The sequence below is a fragment of the Trichechus manatus genome, unplaced genomic scaffold (assembly GCF_000243295.1).
Source record: "Trichechus manatus latirostris isolate Lorelei unplaced genomic scaffold, TriManLat1.0 scaffold00207, whole genome shotgun sequence".
NCBI lineage: Eukaryota > Metazoa > Chordata > Mammalia > Sirenia > Trichechidae > Trichechus > Trichechus manatus.
In genome coordinates this window covers 4,249,504-4,265,462 of record NW_004444143.1, presented here as the reverse complement: position 1 = coordinate 4,265,462, position 15,959 = coordinate 4,249,504, and the positions used below count along the sequence as shown (strand labels likewise).

The following is a 15,959-nucleotide window of genomic DNA, read 5'->3' as shown; positions in this document are numbered from 1 at the left end:
CCCACCGGGCCGCCTGTGCCGCTTGCCCTCCCCGCCGTGGGGCCTGCCGGGCCGCCCGGGCCAGGGACAGGCGGCCGCCTCCTCACTGCCACCACCACCGCCATGCTGGCCATCCGCCCGCCCCACTGGGGGCCCCACCGCGCTCCAGCCCCCCATGGGCCCCGCACCAGCCCTGACCCGGGTAGGGGTTGGAGGCTGGGAGAGACGGGCGTGGTGTTGGAGGGTCCTGGGAATGAAGTTGTTTTGGAGGGGGAACCTTCAGAGGGAAGCTTCAAGAGAGGGGGGGTTGTCGTGGAGTGGCAAGGCCTAGGATAGGAGAAAGGCATCTGACATGGTTAGACTTTGGGGAGAGGGACTTTGGTGTGTCGGACACCCGGGAAAACCCTGCGGTGTTTGGGGAATTTTAGCTTTGGGAGCCTCCTAAGAAGGGGCACTGTTGTGCGATGACCCTAGTATAGGGAAGGCTGACTGGAGATGGGGCTCTGGTGGGAACATTGGGCAGAGGGAGGATTCATTGTAGGAGAGAGAAAGAAGATCATTGTAAGTCATGGGAGGAGACACCTCCCCCTTGCTCCCATCAGGAGAGTTGGCCTTGATTGGGAGGGGGACTTTGCAATACTATGGGGAAGAGTTCTGATGTGGTAGGAGGAACTGGGATATGGTGTAGGGAGACTATCTGGAGGAGTGTTGCCTGATGTGGGAGGGCCCGCATAGGGAAGAAGTCTTGGCATGAAATAGGGAGGATCCGCGGGGAAGGGTGTGCCCTGGTGGGACTACCATAGGGGTAGGACTCGTGATACAGAGTACCTCAGGTAATCTTGGTGTGGTTGGGAGGTCTGCAGGGGACTTGATGTGGATTTGGGGGGCCTACAAAGGACACTACTGTGATTTGGGGGATCTCAGAGGACTCCGGTGTGGTTTGGGGGGACTTTAGAGTTCTGTGGATTGGGGGAGCTACTGGGAAGGGTAGATCTTGTAGTGAAGGGAACTTGCTGTGATATGGGATGAGCTCGTGGTAATCGGGGAAGACTACAGGAGGGCAGGAGCTTGTGGAGGGGGTCCTGGGGATGGCCTGAGTGGCAATGAGAAGAAAAGAAAGAACCCGACGCCCCATACCGTCTCTGGTTTCTATCGTTTCTTCTCTTGTCCTCCCCTCAATTACTGGTGTCTTTTTGTCCTCCTTCCCTGCTGTGGCCCATACACCCCCACCCACCGCTCCCTGCTCTTGTACTGCTCCTGATCATTCCTCTGGCACGTCCTTGTCTTTGTCCCACCTCATTCATGTATCTGATGATCATTTGTTGAGGGCCTCTGGTGTGCACCCCCTCCCCACCTGTCCGCTACTTCTTACGGTCCCTTCTCTTTGTCACCACTTCTGCTCTGTTTTACCCTTCTCCTCCTCCCTGTGTGCCTTGCTTTCTCTCTCTGTGCCCACCTCTCTCCCGCCTGGCACTGCCCCACACATCCCCTTGTCCCATATTGTTCCCCTGCCTCCCCGCCTGCTCTCAGGTCTCAGCGGCGGTGGCAGCCGAGGTGCAGGATGCGAGAAGGCGCCCCCCGGCCGGGCTCCCGCTCCAGGCCTCGCTCCCCTGCGGCCCTCTGAGCCCACCATGGCCGTCCCACCGGGCCATGGTCCCTTCTCTGGCTTCCCGGGGCCCCAGGAGCACCCGCAGGTACACGTTTGGCTGGCTCCTTACCTGCCCGGGGTCGGGGATGCTGGGGAGAGAAGGGTCTTGGTGAAAGAAACAGCATGATTGCCGGACAGCCTCCTGGGGGCGTGAAGGGCCCCACTGGGAGTGGAAGATAATAGAAAAGGTGTAGGCAGAGTCAGGGTTTGCGGACCTCGCTCTAGGTCTTGACATGGTAGTTATTTAGGTTCTCTATGCCTCAGTTTTCTCATTTGTAAAATGGGGCCAGTAATGATCCCTACCTCACAGGGTTGCTGTGAGGATTAAACAAGGTAACGGAATGCGCGTGCAATGCTGAGAACAGTGCCTGGCACACAGTAAACACCAAATAAATATTCACTAAGGAAAGACAGTGCTGAGTGAAAGATCTGGAGAGAGTGGGTGGGGAGGAGGGCTGAGACTGAAGGGCTTGGGGACCATCGGGACCTGGCAGGTACAGGTTAAAGATCTCCAGGGGTAGAGGCAGTTGAGGCTCTGGAATGTAGAGCTGGAGCAGGATAGATAGAGTAGGGGATCTAGGCTGCAGGATCCAGATTCCAGATCCTTGTGAAAGAACTAGGCACAGATGCTCAGTGAGGGGTGAGGGTTGGGAGGGCCCCAAGAGATGAAGGTAAAGCAGAATGGGGGGAGAGGGACCCAGACGTGGGATATCCAGATGGAGAGTCTCAGACTGAAGGATTGGTGGACAGAGGCCAGATTTCCCATATGATCTCTCCCATTGACTCAGCAGTAAAGTTACGGGGTGAAAGGTCAGGGGTAACTAATCATTCATTCCCTCCACAAATCTCTGGTGAACATCCACTGTGTGCCAGGCCCTGCTCAGGGCACTGAGGGCAGGGCAAGGACAAGACAAAGTCTCTGCCCTTATCGAGTTTGTATTCTAGTCGGGGAGACAGACTAGGACCAGATAAATTCACGACTGTGTGGGGGGTACTGGTGAGCGAGCCACCCATATGGTTCACCCCTTGAGGTCAGAGGTGAGGGATCTCGCCTGTTCTCAGTGCCCACCCGACACCCCACCCCACAGGTATTGCCTGATGTGCGGCTTCTGCCTCGGAGGCTACCCCTGGCCTTCCGAGACGCGACCTCCGCCCCACTGCGCAAACTCTCTGTGGACCTCATCAAGACCTACAAGCACATCAATGAGGTGGGCAGAGGCGGGGAGCCCCGGGCAGGGGGCAGGGGGCACTGGCCACCAGTGCGGGTTGGTCACTGGTCCTCATCTCCCGCTTACCTGGCTGGGCAGGTATACTATGCGAAGAAGAAGCGGCGGGCCCAGCAGGCGCCGCCCCAAGACTCGAGCACCAAGAAGGAGAAGAAGGTCCTGAACCACGGTTATGACGACGCCAACCATGACTACATCGTGCGTAGTGGCGAGCGGTGGCTGGAGCGCTATGAGATTGACTCACTCATTGGCAAGGGCTCGTTTGGCCAGGTGCGGGACACCCACCCCCACCCGGGGATCGGGGCGCGTGGGGACCCACTGACACTGACCCACACACCCAGTGGTTCAGTGGCTTCAAGCCCGTTGGGGCCTGTCACCCAAGCCCAGTCACTTAGCTTCCCTGTGCCTCAGTTTCCTTTTCTGTAAAATAGTGCAAATAACAGGACTCGCCACATAAGGTAGTTCTGTAACTTCACGTCCCGTGTTTATACCACTACCTAACTGATAGTAAGCACTCAAATGTGAATTATTAGTGGTGGTGGTGGTGGTGGGTCCCCTTGGTTGGAGAGAGGAGTTGCCTGGCTGTGCCCCATCCCCTCAGCCCTCCCCAGCTTGTGACACGTCCTGCCCCAGCAGGTGGTGAAAGCCTACGACCATCAGACGCAGGAGCTGGTGGCCATCAAGATCATCAAGAACAAAAAGGCCTTCCTGAACCAGGCCCAGATTGAGCTGCGGCTGCTGGAGCTGATGAACCAGCATGACACAGAGATGAAGTATTACATAGGTGAGGCCTGGGGGAGTGGGGCTGGTTAGGCACGGGCCAGCGCAGTACTGAAGTACTGAACAGGGCTGGTGTCTTTGGGGCAGGGCTGGGTCTGTGCTGCCGCTATCGGTCATCTGCTACAACACGTGATCGTGATGGCCAAAGTTCATCGAGTGCTCGCTAAGGGCCAGGCTCTGTTGTAAGCACTTCACATAAATGAGAGGGGAGGGGCAGTTATTGCCCGCATTTTGGAGATGAAGAAACTGAGGCCTGCAGGCACTATCACCTGCATGGTGGCCGTCTGTAGTCAGCAGACAGATAACGTGACCAGGCAGTCAGCTCCAGAGCCTTTACTCTTCACCCCCTCTACCAGTCTTCTTCCTCTCTCCCTTACACTCTGCCCAGAGAAAGCAAGTGGATTTAAAAACAATGTTTCTTTTAAGAGAAAGTTAACTTGCTTATAGTAAATAGAAAACCAGTATCCCTTGCTACAAGGACCCCTGGGGGTGCAGTGGTTAAAGCCTTCAGCTGCTAACCAGAAGGTCAGCAGTTCGGACCCACCAGCAGCTCCACAGGAGAAGGATGTGGCCGTCTGCTTCTGTAAAGGTTGTTGTATGTCCTTGAATCAGCCTGACTGATAGTGACCCTATATAGGGCAGAGGAGAATTGCCCCATAGGGTTTCCTAGGCTGTAATCTTTATGGAAGCAGACTGCCACATTTTCCTCCTGAGGAGCGGCTGGGGGGTTCGAACCACCGACCTTCCGGTTACCAGCTGAGTGCTTAACCATTGTGCCATCAGGGCTCCTTTCCGTAAAGATTACAGCCTTGGAAACCCTATGGGGCAGTTCTCCTCTGCCTGTAGCGTCGTTATGAGTCAGAATCGAGTTGACAGCAGTGGGTTTGTTTTTGGTTTATTTCTTGCCACAAAAATAACACTGACACGAAAACAGTGTTATAAAATTAAATGAGGAAGTGTGGAACGGTATTAAAGACTTCCCAGCACCTCACGGGAACTTTCTCTTTGGTTTAATCAGAAGATTTGACAGACTTGAAAAGGGAATTCACTTCCTGTGTGATTCAAATTATATACCGTATAAAAACTGGCCGACTAGCAGGCGGTACCCGGGGGCACAGCCTCATTAGGCTAACGCTCCAGAAGCAGAGGCAGAGATCTGCGTCCAACTCCTCCCTCTATTACTGTGTGGCCCCGGGCTGCTGCCCACCCTCGCTGATCTTGTCTTCTTCCCTGTCGGTCCCTCCCCTCCCCCGCAGTGCACCTGAAGCGGCATTTCATGTTCCGGAACCACCTGTGCCTGGTGTTCGAGCTGCTTTCCTACAACCTGTACGACCTCCTGCGCAACACGCACTTCCGAGGCGTCTCTCTAAACCTGACCCGGAAGCTGGCGCAGCAGCTCTGCACGGCGCTGCTCTTCCTGGCCACGCCGGAGCTCAGCATCATTCACTGCGACCTCAAGCCCGAGAACATCCTGCTGTGCAACCCCAAGCGCAGCGCCATCAAGATCGTGGACTTCGGCAGCTCCTGCCAGCTTGGCCAGCGGGTGCGGGAGGGCACGGCCCTGGAGGGGGCGGGGTTAGCGCTGTGGGCGGGGCCGGGGCGGGGCGGGGAGCGGGTGAGCCTGTCGGGCAGGCAGCGATGGCTGATGCCTGAGGGTTCGGGCCGCGCTGCGGCCCGTGGGGGGAGGGGGTAGAGGAGAGGGCCACTGGTGAGGCTGCGGGGGCAGGGCCAGGTAGGACGCCGCAGGGCAGGACGTGGGCAGGGCAGGCACGGGACTAAGTTGTTCTGTACCTGTTGCTCCTAAAGCGGGCTGTGGGCAGGGGGGAGGGGTGTGCTTCAGGTTTGCAGCTTCACGCGAGCAGGCACTAAGGTGACGATGGGGTAGAAGCTTTAAAAGGGTCAGGATCGGGAGGGTGGGAAGGGCCTGGGTGACTGCCGGCCTCTGACTGGTGACCAAGAGGGACCCAGGGTCAGGACCAGGATGGAGGTCAGGGTCAGACTAGGCCAGAAGAGACTGGTAGGGCTGATGAAGCTGGAGGTAGTGACCCCTGGAAAGCTGATGCTGATGACATCAGGGTTTGAGGCCCCCATCCCTAGGTTGGGGGGCAGGTGCCTTGTCCGAGGTCGGGTCCTCCTAGATTTGGGGATGTCAGTGGGACCAGCAATCTGACGATTGCCCTCCCCTCCTCCGCACGCCCTCAGATCTACCAGTACATCCAGAGCCGCTTCTACCGCTCACCTGAGGTGCTCCTGGGCACACCCTACGACCTGGCCATTGACATGTGGTCCCTGGGCTGCATCCTGGTGGAGATGCACACCGGGGAGCCCCTCTTCAGCGGCTCCAATGAGGTGGGCCCCCGGGGAGCGGGGTGGGCCCTGGGGGTTGGAGATGTGCTGGCGGTGGGGGCTGCGAGCCTGGCTGGCCTGATTAACTCGGACCGTTCGTCCCTTGCAGGTGGACCAGATGAACCGCATTGTGGAGGTGCTGGGCATCCCGCCGGCCCCCATGCTGGATCAGGCACCCAAGGCTCGGAAGTACTTTGAACGGCTGCCTGGGGGTGGCTGGACCCTACGAAGGACAAAGGAACTCAGGAAGGTGCGGCCCTTGCCCTGCGCCCTTCCCACCCCGGGTGGCCCCTCACTCTCTCGCACTTGGGGCTCCCTTTCTCCTTGCTTCCCTCCCTTGTGTCTTTCCCGTCCTTCCTCCCCCCGCCCCGTGTCTGTCCTTTCCTTCCTCCCCTGCCCACCCCGTCTCTCCCACCATCCCACACCTCTTCTTAGTTTCTCTCCTTCCACTTTTTCTCCTGTGCCTCTGTCTCCCCATGTGTGTCTCCCTGCCCCTCCTGCCCACTGACGGCCACTCTCTTGCCCCCCCTCCCACCCCCTCCCTGCCAGGATTACCAGGGCCCCGGGACACGGCGGCTGCAGGAGGTGCTGGGCGTGCAGACGGGCGGGCCCGGGGGCCGGCGGGCGGGGGAGCCGGGCCACAGCCCCGCCGACTACCTCCGCTTCCAGGACCTGGTGCTGCGCATGCTGGAGTATGAGCCGGCGGCCCGCATCAGCCCACTGGGGGCCCTGCAGCACGGCTTCTTCCGCCGCACGGCCGACGAGGCCACCAACACGGGCCCGGCAGGCAGCAGTGCCTCCACCTCGCCCGCACCCCTCGACACCTGCCCCTCCTCCAGCACCGCCAGCTCCATCTCCAGCTCTGGTGGGTGCCCGCCGCCCCGATGGGGTAGAACAGGGATGGGAGAGCTGCTCTGGCTGGGCCTGGCCTGGGGACCTTGCACTGGGCCTTCACCCAGAGCTGTGAAACGGCTTGATCTCAACTCCACCATGGGTTACAGCAGTGGAGTCCAGGCTGGGCCTGACGTGATCTCTGAAACTGGGTTTGGCTCAGATCTCTAAAACTGGTTCTGATTCAGGGCACCAACACTGAACCCTGATCCCAAATCTGAAGACCGGGCCTGAGCCTTCGTACCTGGGTCTGGGTCGTGTTCCCAGCCACTGCTTCCCCTCCCCTAAGGCCTTTTCCTCTCCCTCCCTGGCACTCCAGGAGGCTCCAGTGGCTCTTCCAATGACAACCGGGCCTACCGCTACAGCAACCGATACTGTGGGGGCCCCGGGCCCCCCATCACTGACTGTGAGATGAACAGCCCCCAGGTACTGGGGCCTTGGGGGCTTCTGGAGGTGGGTGATGGGGGACCTGGGTCTCTGGGACCCGGGTCTCCATCACCCACTGCCTCTTTCCTCCTTTAGATCCCACCCTCCCAGGCACTACGCCCCTGGGCAGGGGGTGATGTGCCCCACAAGTCACACCAGGCCCCTGCCTCTGCCTCATCACTGCCGGGAGCCAGCGCCCAGCTACCCCCTCAACCCCGATGCCTTGCCCGTCCCCCGTCACCAACCTCGCCACCACCCCCGGAGCTGATGGATGTGAGCCTGGTGGGCGGCCCTCCGGACTGCTCCCCACCTCACCCAGCACCTGCCCCCCAGCACCCGGCTGCCTCAGCCCTCCGGACTCGGATGACGGGAGGTCGTCCACCCCTCCCGCCCCCCGACGACCCTGCCACTCTGGGGCCTCGTCTGGGCCTCCGTGGTGTACCCCAGAGCACGGCAGCCAGCTCATGACCCTGCCCCCTTCCTGGGGCCCCCCTGAAGCCATACCCCCTCCCCATCTGGGGGCCCTGGGCTCCCATCCTCATTTCTCCCCTCGACTGGAATTGCTGCTACCCAGCTGGGGTGGGTGAGGCCTGCACTGATTGGGGCCTGGGGCAGGGGGTCAAGGAGAGGGGTTTGGCTGAACCCTCCCCACTAAGGACTGGACCCTTGCCCCCTCTCCTCCACCTTGTTTTCTATTTATTGTACCAAAGACAGTGGTGGTCTGGTGGGGGTGAGGGGGAGACCCTCCTCGCCCCAGGACCCTAGGAGGGGGTGGGGGCAGGTAGGGGGAGATGGCCTTGCTCCTCCTTGCTGTACCCCCAGTAAAGAGCTTTCTCACATGCCTGCCTGAGCGTTTGCAGGGCCTTGGCTCCCCTCGTCTGGCCCACAGAGGCATGGTGGGGAACGGTGTTTGGCGGGAGGATGTGCCGGAAAAGCTTTGTGGTGCTGGATGCGTCCCATCTGGGGTAGTTTCGGCTGTTGACCTAGACGTGGGGCTGCAGGAGGGATGAGCTCCACAATCTAGACAGGGATCCCTGGAGATCCTAGCCCACGTGTGCCCTTTCCATCTGGGCAAACAGACCATGAAAGGGGCTAAGGTCCCAGCTTGCTTGTCCCTCGGAAGCATCAGGCTCTGTCCTATCAAGTCCCGTCTTCCACGGTCTTCACAGAGTGGCGGCTCGAGCCAGACAGGCACCCTTTAGGTGCTCTGTGCTCAGCAGGCCTCCTTGGTGCCATCTGGGCAGTAGGCAGGTAGAGGGCACAGACTTTACCCCCCAGACACGCCCCCTCCCACCTTCGGGAGCCAGTGTGGAGCATAGCGTTTTGAGATTCCCACGCAAAAAGATTCCGGGGGTTCCAGGTAAGTGGGCCTTGGGTCACTTTCCATGGCAACTTGGAAACCTGTGGCTCCCAACTGGCCAATCAACAGCCGCCTGGTTCAAGGCGTACTGCTTGCCACCACTGGGGCGCGGCTGGGAAATGGAGTTCTACGTAGCAATCTAGTCTTTTTATCTTCTTCTTCTTGTGGAACTAGAAAGACCAGAGTTCTTTTCGCTCACGTGCTGGGCGGGGGCGGGGGTACAGGCAGCCAATCGGCAGCCAGCTAGGGCCTGCGTGTTTGAGGCTGGCGGGGAACCGGGCAGGCCCGTGATTGGGTGGCTTCGGGCATGCTGTACGCAGGTGTGGAGTTCTCCGAGCCGGGCGGAGGGGGGGTCGCTGCGTCGCGGTCCAGCCGGAAGCTGGGTGCCCGGAGAGGATGCAGGTTACGCGTTCGTTCGTTGTTAGAGCAGGTGGTTGGCGCCGAGGCCTGAAGCGGGCCCATCACGCGGGACGTCACTAGCCACTGTGCCTGGCCGGGCTGGCGACAGGCAGGCAGCCTCTTACCGACCTCTGTACGTTCATTGATGGAGGCAACGCGGAACGCGGTGGGAGCTCAGAGGCACGGGTAGGAAAACCTTTCTGGAAAAAGAGGAAATGTCGGAGCTGAGACCCGAAGACGGAAGGATGATTGGGATGGCAGCGGTGAGACGGAATGGTTTGTGCAAACAGCCCGGTGTGTGAATCTGAACTGCAGGTGATCTGGCATTGGGGAAGATGGTGTTGAACGTTCTGTATGAATTAGATGGCGGAGGATTCTGTTGACCATTTAGGGATCTTGGACTTTGTCCTGAGGGTAATGAGGAGCCATGGGAGGGTTTTTAGAAAGGAAGCATGGCTCAGTTTGCTGCCATGTGGGGATGGATTGATGGGAGAGAGACTGGAATCTGGGAGCCCTGAGTGGCGGCTGGGACAGGAACCTGGGCAAGACATGTCGCGGCTGGACCTTGGCAGGGGCGGTGGGTGAGAGGGGAAAGGGGGGAGAGACATTCAGAAGGCTGAATGGACAGACGGTGGGACTGAAGGATTTTGAGCCTGACAGGCTGGGGAGGGGGACAGAGGCTGGGGAGGGACATCCTCGGCACATAGGACAGTGTCTGGCGTATTGTAGATGCTCAAGAAAAAGAAAATTTTTTCTGAATGAATATGAGGTGTAGGTATTATTATGTTTTCCGTTTTGCAGATGAGGATTTCGAGGATGAAGAAGGTTAAGTAACTTGCCCAAGATCACATAGCTGGGAAGTGGAGGGCTCAGGATTTGTGTGTGTGTGTGTGAGAGAGAGAGAGGGAACCAGTGACTCAACAACGTTCAAGCTGAGCCCAGAGACATCAGCAGGGGCCAGACGACATAGGTCCTGTGAGGAGTTTGGGCTACATAATGGAAATTTATATCTCAAATTTCTGTTTCCAACCCAGAACCTCTCCCTGAACTCCTGATTATCTACTTGCTACCTCCTTGTGGGTGTCTAGAGATACCTTGAGTGTAATCTTTGCCAAATTGAACTCCTGGTTTTTTCCCCCAAAACCTGCTCCTCCCATATTCCACCCTTGTAATTGCTCGAGCCCAAAACCTCGGAGTTGTCCTTGACTCTTGTTTGTCTTATATGCCTGTCCAGTCTATCAGCAGATACCTTAAAAGTATATCCAGAACATGGCTTTTTCTCCCCACCTCCACTGTTGTCACCCTGATCCTGTCCTTCCTTATCTCCTGCCCAGAACACTGTGGCAGCCTCCTCAGTGGTCTCCCTGCTCCCCACACCCCTGCTCCCCACAGTCTATTCTTCTCATGGCAGCAGAGGGACTCCGTGAACACCTGCATCAGGTCACTTCCCTCCCCTGTGCAGAATCTTCCAGTGGCTCCATCTAAAAATCTCCAGAACCAAAAGTCCTCATCACAGCCTGGAAGACCCAGAATGACCTGCCCCAGTTACCTCTCTGACATTATCTACTCCCCTCCTTTCTCATTCTGCTCCAGCCACACTGACCTCAGGGCCTTTGTACTTGCTGTTGCCTTTGCGTGGAACACTCTTCTTCCAGATAGCCAAGGCTCACTGCTTCACCTCCTTCAGGTCTTTTTTCAGACATCACCTTCTCAATGAGACTGACCACCCTTCTAAAATCATAATGCCAACATTCATATTTCTCTTCTCTTCTCTTCTTTAACTTCCTCCTCAGCACTGATCAGTTGCTGTCTAACATGCTGTATATCTTACCTGCCTTGCTTATGGTCTGTCTCCCCTCAGGAGACTGTAACAGGAGCTTTTTTCTACTTCTTGTGTTATCTCCAGCACAGAGAAGAGCACTTGGCACATAGAGGGACCTCAATAAATATTTATCGAATGAAATAATGAATGATTTCAGAGCACACAACCCTATCCCAGCCCATCCCTAGAGACTCCACGGTTCTCCTTACCACAGTTCTTTAAGGGACCGCCTTCAAGGTTTTGCAGAGCCCAGGACATTCCCCGCGTGTTTCCTTTTGCCCTTGCTTTGTGCTCTGCGCTGGGGACACAACAGAGAACAGAATCGTTTCCCTGTCCACCATGAACTCACAGTCTTGAGGATGGGAGTTCAGACTGTCAAATATTCACACAAATAAATGGAATTACATAGACAGGTAGAGAGGGCTAGAAGAGCATTTGACAGGAAGTCTAACGTAGACCCTAGAACGTGAGTTTGAGGAGATGAACGAGTAGGCATTAACTTGATGAAGGGTGTGTGTGTGTGTGTGTGTGATGGCTTCCAGGGAGAGGGTGTCAGTGTGTTGGATGGCTTGCAGGGAGAGGGCCAACACCTTGAGTTAGGTGAGAGCATAGCAATTTGAGAGGCTTGGTAGTTGGAATTTAACAGACCAAGGGGAGCAAGAGGCCAGACTGTGTAAATCCTATAAGAAGTTTGGGTCTTCCCCTATGTCTAGTGGGAAGTTGTAGAAGAATTTTAAGCAGTGGAAGGGGGGCGTGGTTAGTTGTGTGTTTTAAAAGATGCCTGTGGTGATTGTGGGGGGAATTGACTACAGAGAATTAAGGATTGAAGCAGAGAGACCAGTGAGGAGGTTTTATTCTGACATTAAAATAAAAACCATAAACCCACTGCTGTCGAGTCAATTCTGACTCACAGCGACCCTACAGGACAGAGTAGAACTGCCTCATAGGGTTTCCAAGGCTGTAATTAGGAGCCCTGGTGGCACAGTGGTTAAGAGCTTGGCTGCTGACCAAAAGGTCGGCAGTTCGAATCCACCAGCCACTCCTTGGACCCCCTGTGGGCAGTTCTGCTCTGTCCTATAGGATCGCTATGAGTCGGAATTGACTCCACAGGAATGGTTTTTTCTTTTTTTTAATCTTTACGGAAGCAGACTGCCACATCTTTCTCCCGCGGAATGACTGGTGGGTTCAAACTGACCACCTTTTGGTTAGCTGCCGAGCACTTAACCCCTGCACCACCAGGTCTCCTTCAACATTAAAATAGCTGTAATTAAAGATGACCACAACTTCTTTGTTGTTTCTCCCAACAAAAGGTGGAGTCACCTTCCCCTCCCCTTGAGTCCGGGCCAGCCCTGTGATGTGTTTTGACTGATAGGATGCAGCGGAAGTGACACTCTGCCATTGGGGGACCTAAGCCTTAAGAGGCCTTGCAGCTTCCGTTTTCACTCTCTTCAAGCCCTGAGCTACCATATAAAGAGGTCCAGCCGCCCCTCTGGAGAGAGATGTGGAAAGAGAGAGGGCCAGCCAGCCTCTAGCTGTTCCACGTATTCCAGGCAGACATGTAAGTGATACGTCATCTCGGATAGTCAAGCCGCTGCCTGGCCCCCAGATGACATCATGCAGAGTAGAGATGATCCACCCTGAATCAGCTGACCCACTGGGCCCTGGCCAATGAGCAGAATTGCAACCAAGTGGATGGTTGTTATTTTAAGCCACTGTGTTTTAGGCTGATTTGTTGCTCAGCAATAGCTAACTGAAACAAGCTAATATATTTTGAGATGTTACCACTTGATGTATTAACTCGTTTAATCTTCACAGCCACCCTGTGTGGTAATATTATTCCCATTCTACAGATGAGGAAATCGGGGCAGGGAGAAGTTAAAGTGCCTGGTATATGGTGAGCACTGAGTATGTGACAGCTGTTATTGTCAGCATCATGCTCATCATCATTAAAAGTTCCTTAATTGTTAAAGAAGTGTCAGTGAGAAGAATAAAAGCATTCTTATTCTGCTCACTAATGGTGTGATTTTAGACTAGCGACTTTGCCTCTCTGAGGCTCATTTTTTTTTTACTGTAAAATGGAGATTATAGTAATATTTACCTCACAGGTTATTGTGAGGAGTCCAGGGTCTGACAGAGGAGACACCTCCCATGTGGAAGGGATGAGAATTGTTAAGAAGTGTGCAGCCCAGGTTGTTGGTGGACAGTGATCTTAGGACCACGAGGATGAAGCTGTTTTCTTAGAAGGCCTCATGCATTGATGGAAAGACATCAGGCCCTCGGTGACATAGTTGATGTGCTGGATCAGGCCTCACCTGAAGTGAGATTACTTCTGGACTTTCCCATAGGAGGTCCAATAAATCTTTATTGTTTAACCCAAGTTGAATTGGGCTTTCTGTTACTTGGAACCAATGGTATCCTAACTGATCCCGGGTTTTTATTCATTTTATTTGTTCCTTCAGCAAATAGATGTTAGGTACTTACTACATTGCAAGCACTGCTTTAGGTGCTGGTATTATAATGGTAAACAAGACGTTCAAAATGCCTGCCTTCATGGAGCGTCCATTCTAGTGGGGAAGATGAATGATACAGTGTTGATGAGAGCTATGAAGACTGAGGGTTGAAGAGATAGAAGGTGACAGGAGGTGCTATTTTAGATGACCGGGTGAAAGACGTCTTGGAGGAAATGTTAACGGAGGTGGTGATTGTTAGCTGCAGTTAAATCATCCCCCCAACTCACGGCGACCCCATGGCGACCCCATGGCGACCCCACGGCGACCCCACGCACAACTGAACAGAACACTGCCCAGTCCTGTACCATCCCCAGTTGTGGATCAGACCATTGTGATCCATAGCGTTTTCATGGGCTGATGTTTCAGAAGTAGATCTCCAGATCTTTTTTCCTAGTCCATCTTAGTCCGGAAGCTCTTCTGGAGCCTGTTCAGCATCACAGCAACACACAAGCTCCACTGACAGGGGGTGGCTGCACATGAGGTGTACTGGCCAGGAATCGAACCTGGGTCTCCCACATGGAAGGCGAGAATTCTACCACTGAACCACCAGTGCAGCTGGTTATTGGAGGAGACACCTGAAAAACAGCAAGGAAGCCAGCTGTGCATATAGTTTGGAAAGAAGGACGTTCCAGGTGGGAAAAAAACAAGTTCAAAGGCCCCGACACACGCGTGGTATGTTGGAGGAGCAGAAAGGAGGCCTGTGAGCTGGTCAGGAATGAACCAGGGGCAGGAAGATGAGGGCAAGGCCTTACAGGGCCTGATGGGTTTAGATTTGATGCTGACTGAGGTGGGAAGCAGTCGGAGCACTTTCAGCTGAAGAATGATGGGATCTGTCTAACGTTTTAATAGGATTCTGCTGGCTGCCATGTAGGGACCAGGGTGGAAACAGGGTCCCCAGCAGGGAGGCTCGTGCACTAGTCCAGCCCAGAGACCGTGAGGGCATGGCCAGGTGGCAGCATTGGAGGTGCGGAGATGTGGCTGGGTTTTGGATATAATTTGAAAGGAGAGCCGACAGGATGTGGGGCGAGAGAGAGGAGTCAGTGACAGCCCTGAGGTTTTTAGCCTGAGCAGAGGAAGGAGGGAGTTGCCATTAACTGTACAGATATGTCGGACATATCCCAGTGGACTCACTGGGCAAGCAGTGGGTACGTGTCTGGGATTCAGGGGCGAGATGCGGGCTAGAGATACGCATCTGGGTGTCGCTGACATGTTTGTGGTATCAAAGCCCAGGGTGAACTCAGCCAAAAAAAAAAAAACCCATTGCTGTCGAGTCGATTCCAACTCATAGCAACCCCGTAGGACAGAGTAGAACTGCCCCAGAGGGTTTCCAAGGAGTGGCTGGTGGATTTGAACCAGCGACCTTTGGGTTAGCAGCCGAGCTCTTAACCACTGTGCCACCAGCTCACCAAAGGAGGAGTGTCATGGAGACGAGGACTGAGAGACCCAGGGAGGCCATGAGGAAGTGGCTACAGTAGTCCAGGAGAGCAGGACCTGGGGCCAGGACCAGCGCCGGGGCGGGAGGAGTGAGCAGGCCTTGAACTCCAGACTCTGGATACGTTTGGAAGGCAGAGCCTGCGGCCCTTGTTGATGGATTGGTTGTGGGTGACGACAGAAAGAAAGACGTCAGGGATGAGGAGAGAAATGGACAGAGGCCTCCTGAGAACAGGCTAGAATGAGAACATGGGGCAGTGGCTCTGCCTTCCTCCTCCCCCCGGCCCATGGCTCTGCCTCTTTTTGTATCTGCTGCTTCCTTTGTTGACAGGCAGCTGAGCTACCTCTGGGTGGACCCCTTCCCGGGCTCAGCATGGCCTTCCAGCTCAGCGCCCCCACAGCCACTCCTCCCCCAGATTGCCTGGGTCGGGCTGGAGGGTTCCTACAATGATGTCTGCCTGCTTAGAGGGGCTAGGGGCTGGGGGCTGGGCAAACCAAAACCAAACCCATTGCCTTCAAGTCAATTCTGACTTGTAGCGACCCTGTAGGGCAGAGTAGAACTGCCCTACAGCGTTTCTGTAAATCTTTACGGAAGCAGACTGCCACGTCTTTCTCCCATGGAGCAGCTGGTGGGTTTGAACTATCAACCGTTCGGTTAGCAGTGGAGCGCTTAACTACTGCTCCACCTGGGCTCTTTGGGGCTGGGCAGGTATCCCAAATAATCATAGTTACAGTGTGCTTCTGACAGTTGGTGCATTGGGGGCTGGCAGGAGTGGGGGGGCAGGGGTAGCATTTGGCCCTGTTTTGGTAGGTGGTTGGACAGACCATGTATGTAGCCTCGGATTTGTCCTGGTTGGGAGATTGGGGTAGGGCGGCCAGGAAGGTGGGATCTGAGAGGCTGTGGATTCAGAAGGGTTAAGGGTCAGGATGGTCAGGTTGGGAGAAGTGATAGGGCCCCTGGAACACCTCCTGCCTGCCCTCAGGTGTTCCGTAGTAGTCAGGGAGACGCTCATCACTCCTTGTTCCAGAGAGATGACAAGTGACTGAAACAGCCTCCACCCCGCCCTCACAGAGCACACTGTCCAGTGGGGAGGCTGCCTGTTCCCAGACAGGACGGAGGAAGCAAAGGGTGGGCCAGGAC

At 55.7% G+C, this 15,959-nt stretch overlaps 1 protein-coding gene and 1 non-coding gene across 4 annotated transcripts; one reads left to right on the top strand and one right to left on the bottom strand.

Moving 5' to 3' along the window:
• The first annotated feature begins 1,499 nt into the window (after positions 1 to 1,499).
• On the top strand, positions 1,500 to 8,138 carry DYRK1B (dual specificity tyrosine phosphorylation regulated kinase 1B). Of its 3 annotated transcripts, XM_004388164.2 has the most exons (11): positions 1,500 to 1,673; positions 2,716 to 2,835; positions 2,935 to 3,123; positions 3,490 to 3,637; positions 4,890 to 5,176; positions 5,836 to 5,982; positions 6,089 to 6,229; positions 6,529 to 6,564; positions 6,649 to 6,844; positions 7,190 to 7,296; positions 7,393 to 8,138. In XM_004388164.2, exons 1-11 carry the CDS (start codon positions 1,611 to 1,613, stop codon positions 7,762 to 7,764), a joined length of 1,806 nt encoding a protein of 601 aa, XP_004388221.1. In that variant the 5' UTR covers positions 1,500 to 1,610; the 3' UTR covers positions 7,765 to 8,138. The 3 variants fall into 3 exon arrangements, with proteins under 3 accessions (XP_004388221.1, XP_004388222.1, XP_004388220.1); XM_004388165.2 differs by lacking the exon at positions 6,529 to 6,564; XM_004388163.2 differs by having other exon boundaries at positions 6,529 to 6,844.
• A 5,731-nt stretch (positions 8,139 to 13,869) lies between these two features.
• TRNAG-UCC (transfer RNA glycine (anticodon UCC)) lies at positions 13,870 to 13,940 on the bottom strand. Its single transcript has one exon. It is a non-coding gene; the product is annotated as a tRNA-Gly (tRNA).
• Between the last annotated feature and the right edge of the window lie 2,019 nt (positions 13,941 to 15,959).

Excerpts from the sequence above, each read along its gene's own strand:
- DYRK1B (XM_004388163.2), top strand. The coding sequence starts at position 1,611 with ATGGCCGTCCCACCGGGCCATGGTCCCTTCTCTGGCTTCCCGGGGCCC. Across the intron at positions 2,836-2,934 it reads CCTACAAGCACATCAATGAG|GTATACTATGCGAAGAAGAA; the intron begins GTGGGCAGAGGC and ends CTGGCTGGGCAG. Across the intron at positions 6,230-6,528 it reads GGACAAAGGAACTCAGGAAG|GATTACCAGGGCCCCGGGAC; the intron begins GTGCGGCCCTTG and ends CCTCCCTGCCAG.